Genomic DNA, 19,318 nt, shown 5'->3' on the forward strand with positions numbered 1-19,318 from the left:
ACTTTCATCAGCTTTACTGGATAATTTTGACTGGTGATTGTCTTATTCTTAGTATATAAAATCTGCGATTGATAGTATGCATAATTATTATGCTTAATAAAGCTTTTGTTGACGTAAGGCAAGGCATGCTTGTAATGGGGTTAACTGAAGCACTGACCAGTTAACCCCAAAACTAGGCTACTTACCTTCATGTGCACTTGTAAAATATTTTTCATCATCATAATCACAACTGAAAGAACATTTTATGATCACAATTTTAACTGAAGTAATCGGTAACATAATTTGTGATCAGTGAATAACAATAGAATAAAAGCAAAAGAGCAAACAATTGAACTCCAAATCTTATTAACTCATCAATAGTTAATAACATAACACTTACTTACTTTAGCTGTCAAAAGCATCAGATGTGATGAAAGGCTGTGTACATTAAATAACTGAATTTTGTAAAGACTGAAATTTCCCTCTTCAATTATTTTTACCAGTTAACCTTCAGTCTAGTTGCCCTCAGTTTACGCTACTGCTTACTTTATTCTCAGGTGGAAACACTTCTCGATCAGTTTAAAACTGTGGGTTTTCATACTGCGTGAGAAGGTCGTTTTAAAGACCCATCTTCAGATATTATGAAACGTAAGTGAACTGCTGCATTAATTACTTTCTGTGGTTTACCATTTTATTCATATATGTTTACTTGAAGGAAGAACTTAGTTTTCTGGAATTAGGGATGATGTGTTGGCAAATGTGCCAACACCTTGTAGATAGAGGAGGCCGAAATGCACGCTATAATCTAACGCAGACGGGCGTGAGGTCTGGAACAGGATACTTAATGAATGCAATAAAGAAAAGTACGTAGCTGCTGAAATACTTAACTTTTAATCCATCATTTGTATACAGCGTTCTTGATGATACAAGTGAGACTCTCTCTAGATTTGGTTAATGGCGCCTTGCTAGGTCGTAGCCATGGACTTAGCTGAAGGCTATTCTAACTATCTCTCGGCAAATGAGAGAAAGGCTTTGTCAGTGTAGTCGCTAGCAAAGTCGTCGTACAACTGGGGCAAGTCCTAGTACGTCTCTATAGACCTGCCGTGTGGTGGCGCTCGGTCTGCAATTACTGACAGTGGCGACACGCAGGTCCGACATGTACTAATGGACTGCGGCCGATTTAAAGCTACCACCTAGCAAGTGTGATGTCTCGCAGTGACACCACATTCCTCCCCCGCAAATCGGCAAACGGTCGTGCTATAATGCTTCCGCCCGCCGTGGGGAGGGCCCCATGTTGACGTATGCGATGAGGTGGGGAGCCTAACAACAGGCGAGGCTGTGCCACCTGCACCCGGCCATTCGGTCCGAGGGGAGCTAGGAAACGCCTGGAAACCTAGTCCAGGGTGCACGTCAACATGCAGTGTATGCGCCCGTAAAGAGACAGGAGGGGCCGAAGGGTCGACCTCCATTGCGTCGGGGTATCCGATGTGTGATGACGCCATGTGGTCCAGAGCGGGCAAGAGTTCCATGGCGGAGGACAGCTGGTCACAGGAAGCGGACGGCGGCGCGTGACCCAGGGAGGCGCATGGCGGCTGCAGCGAAGCGTCCACTGCGGGCGGCGGTGGCAGCGGCTGCGGCGGTGGCGCAACGCCATGGGGCAAAATGGAAGGCATCATCGGTAACACCTGGGGATGAGGCGAGCCAGTAGATGGGTCCCCAGGGCGCTGACCAGACGGCACCGTCGCTGAAAGCAGACGGGAAGCGGCAGAACCCGTGCGTCGACAGAGGTGCAGCTGATAGAGATACCGACGCACCTCACCAGAGGCCCCCGAAACCAAATACATCGCGCGGCCGAGGCAGCGAAGAATGCGCCCTGTGAGCCAACGCCGTGAACCATGATAGTGGCGATAATAGACAACGTCGCCTGGAGCAAAAGCAGGAGTCTGCCGCTGCGCAGGAACCTGATGCGGCAGATGCAGCAAAGACATCAAGGTTTGATGAGGACGACCATGGAGCAACGCAGCCGGCGAGCGGCCATCTCGGGGCTGAGAGCGATACGAAGACAAAAAGACGAACAACGCATCCTCCCGAGAATGCGACTCTTTCAACTTCAACATCTGTGACTTGAAAGTCCGGACCAATCGTTCAGTGGCACCGTTTGACTGAGGCGAAAACGGCGCGGATGTCAAATGTTGAATACCATTGGCCTTGCAGAATGACTGAAATTCTGCGGACATGAATTGTGGGCCATTGTCGGAAACAATAGTCTGTGGAAGACCTTCAATGCGAAAGATAGCGGACAATGCTTGGATTGTGGCAGATGACGTCGTGGAAGACATCCGGACAACAAATGGAAAATTACTGAATGAATCGACAACAACCAACCATCGAGCATTCCAGAATGGACCAGCAAAATCGATATGTAAGCGTTGCCAAGGGGAAGTGGCTTTCGGCCATGCAAAGAATTTCCGCGGTGGTGCGGATTGTTGTTCGGCACACGCCATGCAAGAAGAGCACATATTCATAATCGCAGCATCGATTCCGAACCAAGTACAGTGCTGACGAGCAAGTTGTTTCGTTCGCACTATACCCCAATGTCCTTGGTGGAGAAGCTGTAAGACAGAGGACTGTAACGAACGTGGGACCACGACCCTAGACTGATCATTATCGGAACGCAACAGCAAAACACCACGTCATAAAAAAAGTCTCTCCTTGTGAGCAAAAAATCGGCGAACCAACGGATCCTCGATCCGCGACTTTGACAAGGGCCATTGCGTAGCAACAAAACGCAAAATGGTAGCAAGGACAGGGTCGGCAGCTGTGGCTGTAGCTACACGACGAAAATCAATCGGAAATGATTCGACCACATCATCAGTTTCCGCATCAATGAACATGCAAGCAAGTTCGGAAGAATCGAATGCTCTATCCTCAGCAACAGGCAAATGGGACAACGCATTGGCGTTTCCGTGCTTAGCAGTAGACCGATACAAGATATCGTAGCGGTACTGCGAGAGGAAAATAGACCAGCGAATGAATTTCTGCACCGTACGCAGAGGTACAGGCTTGTTCGGATGAAAAAGCGATGTCAAAGGTTTGTGGGCTGTGATGATGGTAAAGTGACGACCATACACTTCTCGATCAGTTTAAAACTGTGGGTTTTCATACTGCGTGAGAAGGTCGATTTAAAGACCCATCTTCAGATATTATGAAACGTAAGTGAACTGCTGCATTAATTACTTTCTGTGGTTTACCATTTTATTCATATATGTTTACTTGAAGGAAGAACTTAGTTTTCTGGAATTAGGGATGATGTGTTGGCAAATGTGCCAACACCTTGTAGATAGAGGAGGCCGAAATGCACGCTATAATCTAACGCAGACGGGCATGAGGTCTGGAACAGGATACTTAATGAATGCTATAAAGAAAAGTACGTAGCTGCTGAAATACTTAACTTTTAATCCATCATTTGTATACAGCGTTCTTGATGATACAAGTGAGACTCTCTCTAGATATGGTTAATGGCGCCTTGCTAGGTCGTAGCCATGGACTTAGCTGAAGGCTATTCTAACTATCTCTCGGCAAATGAGAGAAAGGCTTCGTCGGTGTAGTCGCTAGCAAAGTCGTCGTACAACTGGGGCGAGTCCTAGTACGTCTCTATAGACCTGCCGTGTGGTGGCGCTCGGTCTGCAATTACTGACAGTGGTGACACGCGGGTCTGACATGTACTAATGGACCGCGGCCGATTTAAAGCTACTACCTAGCAAGTGTGGTGTCTGGCGGTGACACCACAAGGGATACTATACAGGGTGCGTCAAAAAAATGTATACACACTTTGAAGCGTCATAGAAAATTTATTTCCCGTTCTACAATGTTAAATTTCTGGAAATGGTAAGCTTAAAGTCCAATAGGAAAAATAAATGTACTTTGCAAATGTGATTAATGTTCAAACTAGTGGCCTTCAGCATCAATACATTTCTGAGTACGAGTCACCACTGATTCCGTACATTGTACCAAAGTGTCCAATGAAATTTCTGCATGCACCACCTGAATCTCATTCCAAAGTGTGTCCAGGTTATGTGGTTTACGTTTGTACACCTCGTCTTTTACTGTGCCCCATAAGAAGAAATCCAGCGGCGGATTCCGTACATCGTACCGAAGTGTCCAATGAGATTTCTGTGTACACCGCCTTAATCTCATTCCAAAGTGTGTCCAGGTTACGTGATTTACATTTGTACACCTCATCTTTTACTGTGCCCCATAAGAAGAAATCCAGCGGCGTGAGGTCTGGAGAGCATGCAGGAAACTCGATTGGTCCCCTGCGTCCTATCCACTGGCCTGGCACCTCGTGATCCAGGTATGCTCGTACATCCCTATGATAGTGCGGCTGGGCGCCATCTTGTTGGAAATAAAACTCATCTTTACCGTATAATGCATGAATGACAGGGAATATGGAGTCAGCAAGCATTGTTAGGTACGTTTCTCCAGTAACAGTACCTTCAAAGCAGAAAGGCCCAATGAGTCCCCTTGCAGACAAACCACACCAAACATTTACACCAGGAAAATTCACAGCCTTTTCAACTGTAATGTGAGGACTACCTTCAGCCCAGTACACACAATTGTGCCTATTGACAGTTCCATTGAGTTTGAATTGGGCTTCATCAGACCAAATTATGCTACCCATAAATCCCGGTTCATGTCTCACCATCTACTGAACCCATTCACAAAATTCTTACCTTCGATCTGGGTCGTCGTCACTTAGCTGTTGCACCAGCCTTGGAATGTACTCATGAAACTTGCCTTTCTTCAGAATGCATAGCACACTAGTAGCACTTACATTACTCTCACGTACCGCTTGCCTTAAAGATTTTTTAGGTGAATGCTGAAACAGTTCTAAGACCGCAGTTGTGGAACCATCACTTGTAGATGTACGAGGTCGCCCTCATCGACCTTTATGCACATCACACACTGTTCCATGAATTTCGAATTTGTCTCGTAGACGTGTAATTGTTAACCTTGAAGGTGGTTCTGCACCATACGGACTTCTCCACTGTCTTCGAACTGCAGCTACATTCTCAAACTTCCAGTACCACATAATTATCTTCTTCCGTGCTTCAAAGCTCAAATGCACATCCGCCATGTTGCAGTTACTTCCTTGCCGCTGCTGTCACCTGTTGGAGAAACATAACCCTACTTCCTCACAGATATTTAACCTTGTAGAACGGGAAATAAATTTGATTCTTGAGTTTCTCCCGGCGTATTTGATAATCAAAATATCCACGGGTATGCTGCCGGTCTATAGTGTCCAACGGGCACAATATTTCGGCGATCAAACATGTCGCCATCATCAGGTGAACTGACGGACTGAGCTCCTGTGAACGTACCGGCACGGAGATCCGTACGCTATGGCTGCTCAGAGGGAACTGGGTTCGGTCGCGGCGGCGGTCGATTTAAATACCCTCCGCCCGCGGCGCGCTCCCTCCGCCGTCCGCGCCCAGCGCCACGGTCGCGCGGTGGAACAGATTGCGACGGCGTCTGAGATGATGTCGGTGTGATGGCTCTGTCCGCCGTGGTCGTCACAACTATACGTCTGCTCGATTTACTCTTGATTAACCCGATCGCTGGTTCCCAAGCCTTGCTAAGATTATAGCCACAGTCCCGGTTTATGAGGTCGTCATTGGTGCGAATTTCGATGGCCTCTCTAACAACGCTGTCCCAGTATCTCGACGTCTGTACCAGAATCCTCGTGCGGTCATACTCCATGGCGTGATTTTCCGACAAACAATGTTCAGCGACCGCCGACTTGCTCGGATACATCAGTCGAGTGTGCCTCTGGTGTTCACGGCATCGATCCTCGACGGTACGCATCGTCTGACCAATATACGACTTGCCACATTGACACGGAATCTGGTACACGCCGGCCTTCCTCAAACCGAGGTCATCTGAGAACTGTATTTCGAAAAAATGGGTACTCAGAGTGGCAGATTCAACGTGCTCTCCGCCCAACCACTGCAGCACAACCTGTTGAGATGGATGAAGTCACGAGGGAGGAGGTAGGCACTGCATTTATTCCATACACAGGCGCACTCTCGGGGAAAATCGCCCGCATTCTGAAGAAACACCGGGTCGGAACTGTGTTTTGTCCTCCAAATAAAACTCGTGCACTGGTGGGGAGCGCCAAAGATGACCTCGGTTTGAGGAAGGCCGGCGTGTACCAGATTCCGTGTCAATGTGGCAAGTCGTATATTGGTCAGACGATGCGTACCGTCGAGGATCGATGCCGTGAACACCAGAGGCACACTCGACTGATGTATCCGAGCAAGTCGGCGGTCGCTGAACATTGTTTGTCGGAAAATCACGCCATGGAGTATGACCGCACGAGGATTCTGGTACAGACGTCGAGATACTGGGACAGCGTTGTTAGAGAGGCCATCGAAATTCGCACCAATGACGACCTCATAAACCGGGACTGTGGCTATAATCTTAGCAAGGCTTGGGAACCAGCGATCGGGTTAATCAAGAGTAAATCGAGCAGACGTATAGTTGTGACGACCACGGCGGACAGAGCCATCACACCGACGTCATCTCAGACGCCGTCGCAATCTGTTCCACCGCGCGACCGTGGCGCTGGGCGCGGACAGTGGAGGGAGCGCGCCGTGGGCGGAGGGTATTTAAATCGGCCGCCGCCGCGACCGAACCCAGTTCCCTCTGAGCAGCCATAGCGTACGGATCTCCGTGCCGGTACGTTCACAGGAGCTCAGTCCGTCAGTTCACCTGATGATGGCGACATGTTTGATCGCCGAAATATTGTGCCCGTCGGACACTATAGACCGGCAGCATACCCGTGGATATATTGGGAAATAAATTGTCTATGACAGTTCAAAGTGTGTATACATTTTTTTGATGCACCCTGTATATACTTTAAATGGACATTTCTTTCTAAGCTGCATTAACAATTGATGGAATTGACTCTCTCTCTTTTGTTATTGTTAATAGCTGTTGTAATATGCAAAGCAGAATTGTATTACGTATTTTCCTCTATGTTGTTGACTTGTTTGTCATTTGTTATAGATTTTCACATCCATACACTCAGTAATTTTTGCACACTTGCATTTAATAATAGTCTGATTAAAATTATTTGTTGGCTGACAATTCCTATCAGAGTTTGTTTCCTCCAATCGGAGTGCTCAATGTGTCATGTCTAAACTATCTATTCGCCATTTCCAGACTGCCACAAATTCCATTTTCCTGTCTGACTTTCTTGATGTGTTTGAACGCCATGCAATCATTTGCTGGCTTCAACCAGATCAGCCTTACACAATGTCTTAAGACAGTAGGCATAGCTACCTAGCCTTAAAATATTTTTATGATGCTACAACTAGCTTTAGTGTCATAGCATATTGCAAAAGGCTGATCTGGTTGAAGGCAGCACATGATCATTGGGACCAAAAAATCTTAAATGAGTGTAATGTAAAGTGGTGGCATAGTGTAATGGATAAAAAACATTCCTGATGCATATTAAGTTGTGGATTTGGGTCTTGCCAGATTCTTTGATATTTTTTATATCAAAATATTATCAAAATTACTTCATTATTTTTATTCAGTTAATAGGTTTGGATGCAATTTTATTTCTAATGCTTTGCTGTGTGGTTTTTGACATTGTATTTACTTTTTATTTCCTTGTATTTCTTCTTGATATCATTCTTTTTTCACTTGGAATCAGCTTGTCACCTGTAAACAAATGCAAATAAAGAGTGCTCACCAGTTGGTAACTTGGCAGTTCATGCAGCTTGTGTGAGGATAGTTTCAGGTGCCATAAGTAATGAAAGGAAAGAATTAGTTTGCTTTTAGCACTGAAACAGAAATTTTTTTGTCTTGAGTTTGCTTATAGAGAATAGCTTCAGCTAGTTTCCTGCAGCACGTTTGGTGTTGGATGTTTCACCATCAAGCCACCCCAGGCCAGGCAGTGGCATTAGGTGTGAGGCTCTGCTGAGACTGCCCGTGGCCACATGGCATTAACCCCCCAGGGGGCCCAAGTCCTTTTGTGGGTACGTGTGTGACGTGCACGGGGCCCCGAGCTATTGCACTCTCCTTTCCTTTCCAGAATGCATTACCATCCCTGTTCCTCTCCCTCCCTATCCTTTATCCTTTGTCCTTGCTCCCTCTTTTCCCTCTTAGTGGACTTCTTTATGTCGACCTGGCTATCCTGCTGGATTTTTTTTTGGTCTGCGCTATTGTTTAGTTTGCTGTTTCCATCTCCTTTTTGGCGTTTTTGGTCCCCTTGGGGTTTGACCTCCATTTCCAAAATTTTCCATTCATTGTGAGCCATTTGGGGTTTAACTCCCTACCTAGCTTCCATGGTGCAGGTTCCTCTCCCCCTCCCCTTTCCCTTGGCCCCTCTCCTGCTAGATCACCAGCACGGTAGCCAGTTCGTATGGTGGGGCTGTTAAGTACCCACTTGGCTGAGCCCCCTGAGACCACAGGGATCACCCTGCTAGTACCTGAGCTGTTAACGCCTTGTGTATGCTCAGCATTTTGGGGCACCAGAACTCCCGGCAGTGGCCACCATTCCAGACGGCCCTTGCTGTGGCTGGGTGGTGCCCACGGGGCGAGCCCCTGATTGGAGTGGGTGGTACTAGGGCAGACGCCTTGCGCATGAAGCGACAAAAGCTCCACCATCCTGGCCATTCTGTGGCCGTCTCTAAGAGTGGTAGCAGACATGACACTCCTTCTTCTGATCCTTCGGCCTTCCCCTCCCTGGCCACCCCTTTGGAGGAGGGTCAAGCTTCGCCGGCTTGGGTTGAAACCTTTCCCTCAGTACCTGGTTTGTACCTGGGCAGATAGCGGTAGTTTTGCCACGACCAAGCCTTTGCTTTTCATGGAGATGATTGAAGATAAGTGTGGTGAAGTTGAATCGATGAGTAAAATGCGGTCCGGTGCTTTCCTCATCAAGACATCTTCTGCTGCCCAATCTGATGCCCTGCACGCTTGTGACTGTCTCGGTGACATCCCAGTCTGTCACGCCCCACCAATCTATGAACTCAGTGTAAGGCATTATTTTTCACCGAAATCTTCTTCTGCAAACTGATGAAGAGGTCCGTGCTAACCTCGAGTGGTGAGGGGTTTGTTTTATCCACCATGTGCAGCGAGGCCCTCCAAACAGTCGCATTGCTACGGGCACCTTTATCCTGGCCTTCGAGGGGGATGTCCTCCCAGAGAAGGTCAAGGTAATGGTGTATCAGTGTGATGTAAAACCTTATATTCCACCACTGATGAAGTGCTTTAAATGCTTACGTCTTCCTGCTGCACCACTGATCCCCTCTGCGGTGACTGTGTCCATGAGGGCAGTGCCTGTGCTCCCCTGCCAATGTGTGTAAATTGTAGTGGACAGCATTCTCCACGCTCGCCTACATGCCTGGTGATTGTGAAAGAAAGAAAGATTCGAGAGTACACATTAGATCGGCTCACCTACACTGAGGCTTGACAAAAATATGTCCGGCTCCATCCCGTGTCCGAGTTCTACTTTTGCTTCAATTACGTTCATTCCCCATCCTACCCCCATCTCTTCCCAGCCCCACCACCTTCGCCCCATTCCTTCAGCCTCCTCCTCCTCCTCCTCCTCCCCCCCCTCCTCCCCCACTCCCTCTCGCCGTCAGTACCCATTCTGACCCCTTCAGGTGCTGCTTCCCCTTCCCCGCTGGAGAAGTGCTCCCCTCCTTCGGCGGCCGCCAGTACTGGAGCTCCCTCCTGGGACTCCTCTTCCCGGCACCCACTTGAATAGCGATCTACTGCTCCACATCGACAGCGAGATCCACGGCCAGTGGGCACCGAGATTGCCCGGTGTAATTCCGTGCCTGCCTACGCTGAAGTCTGCCCTTCTCTTCCTTCCCGAGAGAAGAAGCAGAAACGCAGGAACAAGGGCAAGGCCCCTCTGGTACCCCCTGCGGTGTAGCCATCCCCTCCTACAGTTAATGAACCAACAGAGTCTGACCCCACCCAAATGGATATTACCCCATCCTTATTGGTAACGGATAGCGACTCGGTGACGTGACCGACTCCGGTCCATTCGCTTCCACTTTGGACTCTGGCATGAAAATCCTCCAGCTGAATTGTAATGGATATTTGAGTCACCTTCCAGAGTTGTAGTCCCTTCTTTCCTTCTACTCTGCTGCTTGTATTGCACTCCAGGAGACCCATTTTGTCAATTATTACTCACCTGCCCTTCGTGGGTTTCACACTTTGTTGGAATCGAATTGGCCCCTTGCAGGCTTCTGGTGGTGTTTGCACCTTGGTCCACAAGGACATTGTTAGTAAATGGGTTCCCATCCATACCACTCTGGAAGCCATTGCTGTCAGGGTCCATCTGGCCACTCCAATCACAATCTGTGATCTCTACCTCCCACCTGACAGGCCGCCCACATCCCACACCCTCACCACCCTTCTTCAAAAACTCTCTTCTCCCTTCCTGTTATTAGGGGACTTTTATGCCCACAACCCTCTTAAGGGTAGTCATACAACTGCTGACCTGGCCAGGACAGTTGAAGCTGTTCTGGCAGGGCTCAACATTTGTTTATTAAACACAGGCCCTCCCACACACTTTAGTGTGGCACACGGCACTTTCTCCACCATTTACATCTCCATCTGCAGTCCCGACCTTCTTCCCTCCATTCAGTGGGGCGTCCAAGATGACTTATGTGACAACGACCCTTACCCCATTGTTTTGACCTTCCTTCAGTGTCTCTCGCTCCGTCACCCAGCCATATCTAAGGCTGATTGGGGTACCTTCTCTTCTGCTCCCATCCCCCCTGTATTGCCACATGACAGTGTTGATGAATCTACTCAGACATTGATTGCCGCCATCCTTTCAGCAGCTGTTTCAGCAGTCCTTTCTTCACGTTCCCCATGCTGGAAGATGGTCCCTTAGTGGACTCTGGAAATTGCTGCAGCCATAAAAGACTGCCACTGTGCTCTTAACACTTCAAGCGGCACCCTTCTACTGCTCTTCTTCTGGTCTTTAAACAACTCCGCACTCGGGCCTGCTACCCAATCAAATTTCAGAAACAGATTTGCTGGGAATGATATGTAGCTGCCATTGGACCCCACATCCCCTCTTCACAAGTCTGGGCGAAACTCAGGCGAATATTTGGCCGCCGTTCTCCCGTTGGGTATGCAGGAATTTCTGTGCATGGTGTTGTCCTTACCAATCCAGACTTTGTAGCAGAAAATTTCACTCAGCACTTTGCTCAAGCTTCGGCATCTGCTCATATCCACCCATGTTCCTTCTCCTGAAAGAGTGTTCAGAGCGACTGCCATTGTCTTTTGTTTCTCGCTGCTCGGAGCCATATAATGCCCCATTCAGTGAGTGGGAATTTGCCAGTGCCCTCGCCCTCTGTCCTGACATGGCTCTTGGACCGGATCGGATACATAACCAAATGCTCCAACACTTATCAGTGGCTGGCCACCATCATATACTGACCCTCTTCAACCGTCTGTGGAGTGAGGGAGACTTTCACACCCAGTGGCAGGAAATCATTGTTGTTCTGGTGTTGAAGCCAGGAAAGCTGCCTCTTCAGTTGGATAGATACCATCCATTCAGCCTTACTAACACCCTCTGCAAGCTCCTTGAATGCATGGTGAGTCAGCGGCTGTATTGGATCCTTGAATCCTGGGACCTTTTGTCATCGACTCAAAGTGGTTTTTGCTGTGGCCACTCTACAGTGGATAACTTGGTCCACCTGGAGTCTGCTATCCAGTCGGCTTTTGCCGATCTGCATAAAGCCTATGACACCACCTGGCACCACCATATCCTCACCACCCTTCACTAATGGGGCCGTCATGGCGAACTGCCCGTTTTTATCCGTAACTTCCTTTCTTGTCGTTCTTTTTGGGTTCAAGTTGGCTCCTCCTACAGCTCTCCCTATTGGCAAGAAAATGGGGTTCCACAGGTTCCATGCTGAACGTTCCTCTCTTTCTCATAGCCATTAATGGCCTGGTGACAGGTGTTGGGCTGACAGTGTCCCCCTCTTTGTATTCTGAATATTTTTGTATCTATCTCGCCTCCTCCGTAATGGGCACTGCAGAACGCATTCTATAGGGGACAGTCTGTCAGGTGCACACATGGGCTCTCTCCCATGGCTTTCAGTTTTCGGCGGCCAAGACGTGTGTCGTGCATTTCTGCTGTCGCCGTACAGTCCATCCCAATCCGAAACTGTTCCTCGATGGCCAGCCTCTCGAGGTCTTGGACACCCATCACTTCTTGGGTCTGGTCTTCGATGTCCGGTTGACCTGGCTCCCTCATCTTCGCCAACTGAAGAGGACGTGCTGGTCCCATCTCAATGTTCTTAGGTGTCTGTGCAATACCTCCTGGGGTGCAGACTGCTTTGTTCTCCTGCGATTGTATCAAGCATTGGTCCAGTCTCGTTTAGACTATGGAAGTCCTGTCTATGGTTCTGCGCCATCTTCAACACTGCAGATACCTAGTATCTGCAGTGTCTACTACTGTGGGGTCCAACTTCCGACTGGTGCCTTCCGAACTAGCCGAGTACTTAGCCTTCTTGCAGGGGCAGGGAGTCCACCACTGCAAGTTTTGCGCCAGCAACAGCTGATGTATTTTGCACTCTGCATTCGCTGCACCCCAAAGCACCCTAATTATGGTCTCCTTTATGCAGACATGGAGAACACCCTGCTGCAGCGGCGGCCATGATGTGGGCTTACCACGGCTGTCCACATTCAGTCGCTCTTTTCTGAGCTCTCTTCTCCGCTCACGCACGTACCCCTCTGTGGTGCATCTCTCGGCCGCAGCTCTGTTTTGATCTCTCAATCGATTCAAAGGATTCTGTCACCCTGATGGCTCTTTGCCACCAGTTCTCCTGTCTCCTCAGTTCTTTTCAGGATTCAGAAGTGATCTATACAGATGGCTCCACGGTTGCTGGACACTGGTTTTGCTTACACCTATGCACGACACACGGAACTTCGTTCCTTGCCAGATGGCTGTAGTGTTTTTACTGCAGAATTGGTAGCCATCTTGTGTGCACTGGACCATATCCGCCCCTGGTCAGGGCTATCCTTCACTGTCTGTAGTGACTCACTGAGCGGTTTGCATGCTGTCGGCCAGAGCTTCCCTCGCCACTCGTTGGTCATCGCTATCCAGGACTCCTTTCCTCTCCTCACTCAACGTGGATGATCGGTGGTTTTCATTTAGACCCCAGGCCATGTTGGGATTCCTGGCAATGAACTTGCTGATCAACTGGCTAAATTAGCTACTATCAGGCCATCTCTTGCTTTGGCATTATGGAAACAGACCTTTGCTTGGCATTACAGCGTCAGGTTTTGGGCCTTTGGGATGCAGAATGGATCAGTCTTTCTTTGACAAACAAGCTCAGGGCAGTTAAGGATTCTACAACTCTGTGGCAGTCCTCCTTATGGGCCTCTCATAAGACCGCTGTCGTCCTATGCCGGCTCGGCGTCAGCCATACTTTTTTGACTCATGGTGAGGACCCCCTCTCTGTCGTTGTGGATTGATGTTGACTGTAGCTCACATCTTATTGGACTGCCCCACCTTAGCCACCCTACAATGGACTTTTAACTTTCCAGACTCACTACCCCTGGTGTTGGCAGACAATGCCTCAACGGCGGATCTCGTTTTACGTTTTATTCATGATGGGGTTTTTTATCGCTTTATTTAAGGGAGGGACCTTCCACCTTATCAAGGAGTGGAGGGGATGGCAGGCCCTTTTGCTCCCCCTTTCGCCCCAACTGGATGGGCTTCAACTGGGCTTGGTGGTTCACTCCGGCCCTCTGCCTTCACACTCCTTTCCTTAGAGGGTCTGTTATGTCTTGAGCGTCTCTCTTGTCTCCTGTGCTTCTTCCTTCCCGCCCATGTCATTAGTCACTTTCTTTCCCTCACCTCTTCTTCTGCCCTTTTCCTTCCTTCCCCATCATTAGTTTATCATTTTATGGATATTGTACTTCCCTCTCCTAATGTGGGATGTTATTGGTTTTAGTTAATCTGCGTAGTTTGGTCCCTTCTCCACCCACCCACCTACCCAACCAACCAACCAACCACATGGCATTAAATGTATTAATTTTTGTGAACAAAGGGAGCATGATTAACAGTTCTTCTGTAGAATGCTGACAGCCATTTTCTAGGATAAATTGCACATCATGAGGTTGTGGTTATGTTATCAAATGAGTTTAAATTCAGGGCTATAAAATGTCATATCTGCCACAGTTATGTCATTGGTCTCTCCAAAACCAGTTGTCTTCAGAGCATGTCATATTCCTGTCATTTCGTAATGGCCACTTTCAACATTGCACAGAGTTACATGTATACATCTCCCATCCTTTTGTAATCCCAACCTGTGCTCTGCCTCTATAGAGCTAAACCTAATATTTTTAACATGATAATTAAATTGAACAGCACTTACTGAGTGACCGTTCTGTTTGTTGCCTATAATACAGCAGCAGCCGGTGTGCCAACACTGTAGCAACAAGTGGCAGATGCCAACTAACAAGTAATTTTAATGAAGCTATACCGCCGTGTTCATGATGAAATGGATTTTATGGTTTTCAATAATTGTGGTGTTGATGTGTAAAACGGTAGTCAGCTCATTGAACCTATTGACAGGGCACGTTTAGCATAATCGTCTTCCTAGTCATTTATTTTTTAAAATCCACATTTACAGTAATTAGATTTTTCTACATACATGTTCTTCACATCTCCTTTGTTTGCAAAGAATGTTAATTCCAAATTTATTGGAATCACTTGCCCGACAGCAGTATGGTATCCTCATTGCACATGACAGACAGTTCCATTTCTTTGCAAGGTACAATAGGTGTGACGTCCAGTAAAATTTTGCTTCTGCACTATGTAAAATATATGGACAATCTGCTTCCATCAGTTCAGAACTTTATTTGACAATACCTGTGAACTGAATGAAATGTTACCTCATATTGAATTAAGTTAATTAACAATAACATATGTTAATTATTTAACAATAACAATATGTATGTTTTTGTCTGTGAGATATATATTATTAACTGTTCCAGGTAAAACAAAGTATTTCTTTAAGCAAATGCAGGGACATGTCCCTATCCCCTCTTTTGGTTCTACATTCACTGTTAGTGTGTGGTCCAGACACTGTGTTTTGGGGCCAAAATATTATAAAAGTAGAGAGTCTGGTGTACCTGAGCACTTGGTAATATCGTGCTATATTAATATATACTTACTTTCCATAAAACAAGTTTTTTACAGGGAAAGTTTATTGAATAAATTTTATAGTAGTTCTTTACCATCTTTAGGAAGACCACATGACTCCTCGGAAGAGATTGAAGATCATGGATACAAGGAAAAGCAATTGTCCACCTACTTTAAACATGAAATGTATAAGGGTGTATCCTGACTTCATTATGCAGTCAATACCTGAAAACAGGGATACCAAGGCAAAAGTGAGTATCCAGTCCAGGTTCTGTGTGGAGAAAATTTTACATGATCAGTTGACAGTATACTTAAAAATCTATTGTTGTTAATGCTCTTAACCCAGATAGTCCTGAATTATTTGTTTTTCAAAATTGATTTATATCTTATCTACATTCATTCACAAGGTTATAAGGAAGAAAGTAAAAACAATTGCACCATTAACTTGTTTTGGTTTTTATACTTTCAAATAAACATAAATAAATTTGAATTATGGGCTAAAACAGCTAATAAATACAAAAAACAAAGAAAATTACATATACACACATTTTATGCACTAGTATGATAAGACAAAAAGCAACAAACATGAAGTGGTTCGTTACATTTTACACACATAGTAGTGGCAACTTTGACACTTCAGCTGCTTCTTCTTTTTTGTTATCTCGTCTGTTGGTACTTCAACAACATAATGTTCTCTTCCATCAAATCTAGAATCTAATTTTGCCCTCTTACTAGGACGTCCTCTGCTGGTAGTGACTCTTTTGTTACTTTCAAGATTTGCAGTGACAATTCGACGACGAAATGTCAGATGATCTATGGGTTCTTCATTGTACTTGTAAAGATCCCAGGGATTTTGTTCTGCAATGTCTATAAAATGTGCAGTGATCGGGAAATACCACTTTTTCCCTCTTATAGAGCATCTGTATAGGGATACATTTTGGTCAGCGCGATCCATGCTTACCATATGAGTATTGTAGAAGTGTAATAAGTTAGGTTGAGGCATGCTAACCCTTTTCTTTTGTTCCCTGGAAAATCTTGCTTCAGAGTGTAGTGGTTGCACTCAGTCAAAGTTGGTGGCTACGGTAACAACATTGCTGTCATTCCAACGTACAATGGAAATCCCGGATGCTGAGTCAGAACAAACTTCATATGATCCTCTATTTTCTTTTATCATTTTATCTACAGATGATAGAATACAATTCTTAAGTGTTTCCTCTTATTGTTCCTGTTGCTTCCACACCCGTCTCTTTTAGGTCATGTGGTAGTTCAATGCTGCTAAAGAGGGTATCAAAGTATATTCGATATGGAACATGTGGAAGTAACTGGTCAACATAAGTCATTACCACACCGTACCCCATACCTTTCATTTCATAATCCTTACTAGACATGCCAGTTCCTTGGTAGGGCTCGAGCCAAATAATATATACCACCACTTGTGCCTCCACACCAAAATTTGAATCCGCATCGGATTGGATTCCCTTTTATGAATTGTTTGCACCCGTGACTTCTGAAGTATGGGACCATCGATTCATCGACAGAATGATGCCACATGTGAGGCACAAATTGTTTGAATCTATCATTTAGCATACACAGTAATGGACGGATTTTCCCAAAATGGTCTGATTTATCTAAACTGTCGTTGTTGCATACATGCAAATTGGAAAAGATAAAGTCAAATCGATCTCTGGACATGGCATTTGTTACGAGGTCGTTGTGGCTGTCTTTATCGGATTGCCAGCACATCTTGACACTGTTACATATCCACTTAGCAGAAGTACTGCAATAAACACCAACATCTCATCTTCTGAACAATCACCTAGTCTATTTCTCTTGGCTGCGTACTGATTTGTGTAACTGACCATCATTTGAAGCACTTCGCTATCAAAAATTTTTTGGAAATATTCAAGCAGTGTTCGCCCTTTCTTCATTGCATCTGTGAACATTAGAGGCCATGCAGGTGTTGGATTAACTATTTCACCACTTTTCAAGTTATATTTCTTGAGGTTTAGAACGTTGTCCTTCGATAGCCTTGCTGGTTTGTTTGTGGTTGTTGTTATTATTGCTCTTTTTGTACTGCTGTGGAGTCCTGGAACAACATCAGAGGTAAAGGATTGTTTCTGTGTTGCATTCACAGCATTACCATTGGTAAAAATGGCCAAATCACAAAGCGCAGTAGCATTGAGCTGACTTGTTGGTAATTTATCTACACTTGGATGTTCTTCAGGACCCGAATCTTCATCTGTTACGTCATCAGTTGAATTTAGAAGAGGGTGTAATGTTACATTTACACCAGTATTAGGTATTTCCTCATCTTTTGATGCTAAAATGTCCAAAATTTCCATCAGTGTACATCGTTTTCTGTGAATACAAAATGACAACGTATTACCCTGATGTCCTTCTGGAAGGACGGTTGAAAACATTATTGAATTACAACTGACAAAAACTTTAAATAGTAATATGAACCCATAAATAATATAGGTTAATTCTTTAAGATATTATATGACAAGTTTCAGAATTATTGATGCAATATGAAAGAAAATATACGTACTTATTGATGACAAGGTCAGTCAGTTCACCTATGGTAAAATCAGCCCTATTTTCAAGACACAGTTTCTCACTGACTATGAAAGACAGCGTCAAACTGACTGTCACAGCGTGCAACTGACTCTGAATACTTCATATAACAATGTGTAACAGTCTGTTGCAACAATGAGTTATTTGCAAAAATAAATAATTTCAACAGTGAGTGATGTCCTTCCAGAAGGATGTTAGGGTTATCTGGGTTAATTAAATAATTGATACATTTTTGTCTTACAGGTTCTTGCAAAGCTACATACGATTTGGCATTGACATGCTTGCCTAATAGTTACCTGTGCTACTACTTGACTGCTTCCCCAACAAGCACACACTCACATGCTACTGAAAGTGTTGAAGCAAGTAGGTACATACATCCTTCACTTGTAAAGGAAATAAAAAAAAAATAGTACTCGATGAAAAAACATCTCTCTGAGTCATTAAGTTGGCTCTAGATAGATTTGTTGAAAACAATTTCACTGGGACACACATACCAGGTCCATTGAATACTACCTTTTACTCCACAGAGAAAACGATTTACAGTAACATTTATCGAACCCTGTGTGGTACAAATAAAGTATTGTTTGACGAGACTCAACTGCAGAATCAGGTTGATGAGTGGCACAAGGAATCTAGCAATCACATGATTTATTATAGACATTGTACAGATGTCAATGGAGAAGTGAAACCATTACTTTTTTTATATCAGAGCAGTTGGCAGAGATATCTTTTGAAGAAGTATGAGGATAGTTGTTTTTTAGACACAACATACAAAAGAACAACAACAACATACGATATTCCTTGATTATTTTATAGATGTGAAGAGTAATGTGGGCTATTTGGTTGTCGTTTTTATTTTTCAGGTTGAAAATGCAAGATCCATTCATGAAGCACTAGACATTTTCAAGGACTGGAACAAGGATTGGAATCCCCTCTATTGGGTTACTGATTTCTTGGAGTCTGAGATAAAGGCAATGAAACAAGCATTCCCAAAGACAAAAGTTTACTTGTGCCTTTTCCATCAGAAACAGACATGGGGAAGATGGTTGGAAAAAAAAGATAATCTGCATGTACCAAATGACATGAAGGCATTTCTGGATATATGGCAAGAAATTTCAGAATCACCAACACAGAGAGAATTTAGAATTCGTGTTTAAGTGTTGTGAATGCATGAGGTTTGTCAGAGAAATGAGTATGCACAGCTATACTTTAAACAGCAATGGCTATCAGTATGTGAAAGATGGGTGAAAGCATATGAGGACAAGGGCAGATTTGCTACCATTGACACTACAAATGGAGTTGAAGCCATGAACAAGGTTGTAAATCATTTTTTCCTAAAACACAATGTAGACAGGACTTTAACGGGGGCTACTAAGGTTATAATAAATCAGTTTCTTCCAAGCCTAATTAGAAAGTACTGACTGTAGAATTCTGCTGTCAAATCATATAATAAAGATCTACCACTGTTTTTGCATAAAAAACAAACAAGTTTGTAAAATATGTTGTGCAGCAATATGCATCAGCAAAAGTTGAGTTAACTGCAAGATCAGTAAGTAGGAGATTGGACTGTTC

General features: G+C 45.2%; 1 protein-coding gene across 2 annotated transcripts; it reads left to right on the forward strand.

The window, feature by feature from the left end:
* The first annotated feature begins 580 nt into the window (after positions 1 to 580).
* LOC126191579 (uncharacterized) lies at positions 581 to 19,108 on the forward strand. 2 transcript variants are annotated; one of them, XM_049932510.1, is made up of 4 exons: positions 581 to 627; positions 15,025 to 15,173; positions 15,277 to 15,423; positions 18,610 to 19,108. In XM_049932510.1, exons 1-4 carry the CDS (start codon positions 621 to 623, stop codon positions 18,901 to 18,903), a joined length of 597 nt encoding a protein of 198 aa, XP_049788467.1. In that variant the 5' UTR covers positions 581 to 620; the 3' UTR covers positions 18,904 to 19,108. The 2 variants fall into 2 exon arrangements, with proteins under 2 accessions (XP_049788467.1, XP_049788466.1); XM_049932509.1 differs by lacking the exon at positions 581 to 627 and having other exon boundaries at positions 14,927 to 15,173.
* The last annotated feature ends 210 nt before the right edge of the window (positions 19,109 to 19,318 follow it).

The sequence above is a fragment of the Schistocerca cancellata genome, chromosome 6 (genome assembly GCF_023864275.1).
Source record: "Schistocerca cancellata isolate TAMUIC-IGC-003103 chromosome 6, iqSchCanc2.1, whole genome shotgun sequence".
Taxonomy (NCBI): domain Eukaryota; kingdom Metazoa; phylum Arthropoda; class Insecta; order Orthoptera; family Acrididae; genus Schistocerca; species Schistocerca cancellata.

Excerpts from the sequence above, each read along its gene's own strand:
- LOC126191579 (XM_049932509.1), top strand. The coding sequence starts at position 14,985 with ATGTTTTTGTCTGTGAGATATATATTATTAACTGTTCCAGGTAAAACA. Across the intron at positions 15,174-15,276 it reads CTGGTGTACCTGAGCACTTG|GAAGACCACATGACTCCTCG; the intron begins GTAATATCGTGC and ends TACCATCTTTAG. Across the intron at positions 15,424-18,609 it reads ACAGGGATACCAAGGCAAAA|GTTGAAAATGCAAGATCCAT; the intron begins GTGAGTATCCAG and ends TTTATTTTTCAG.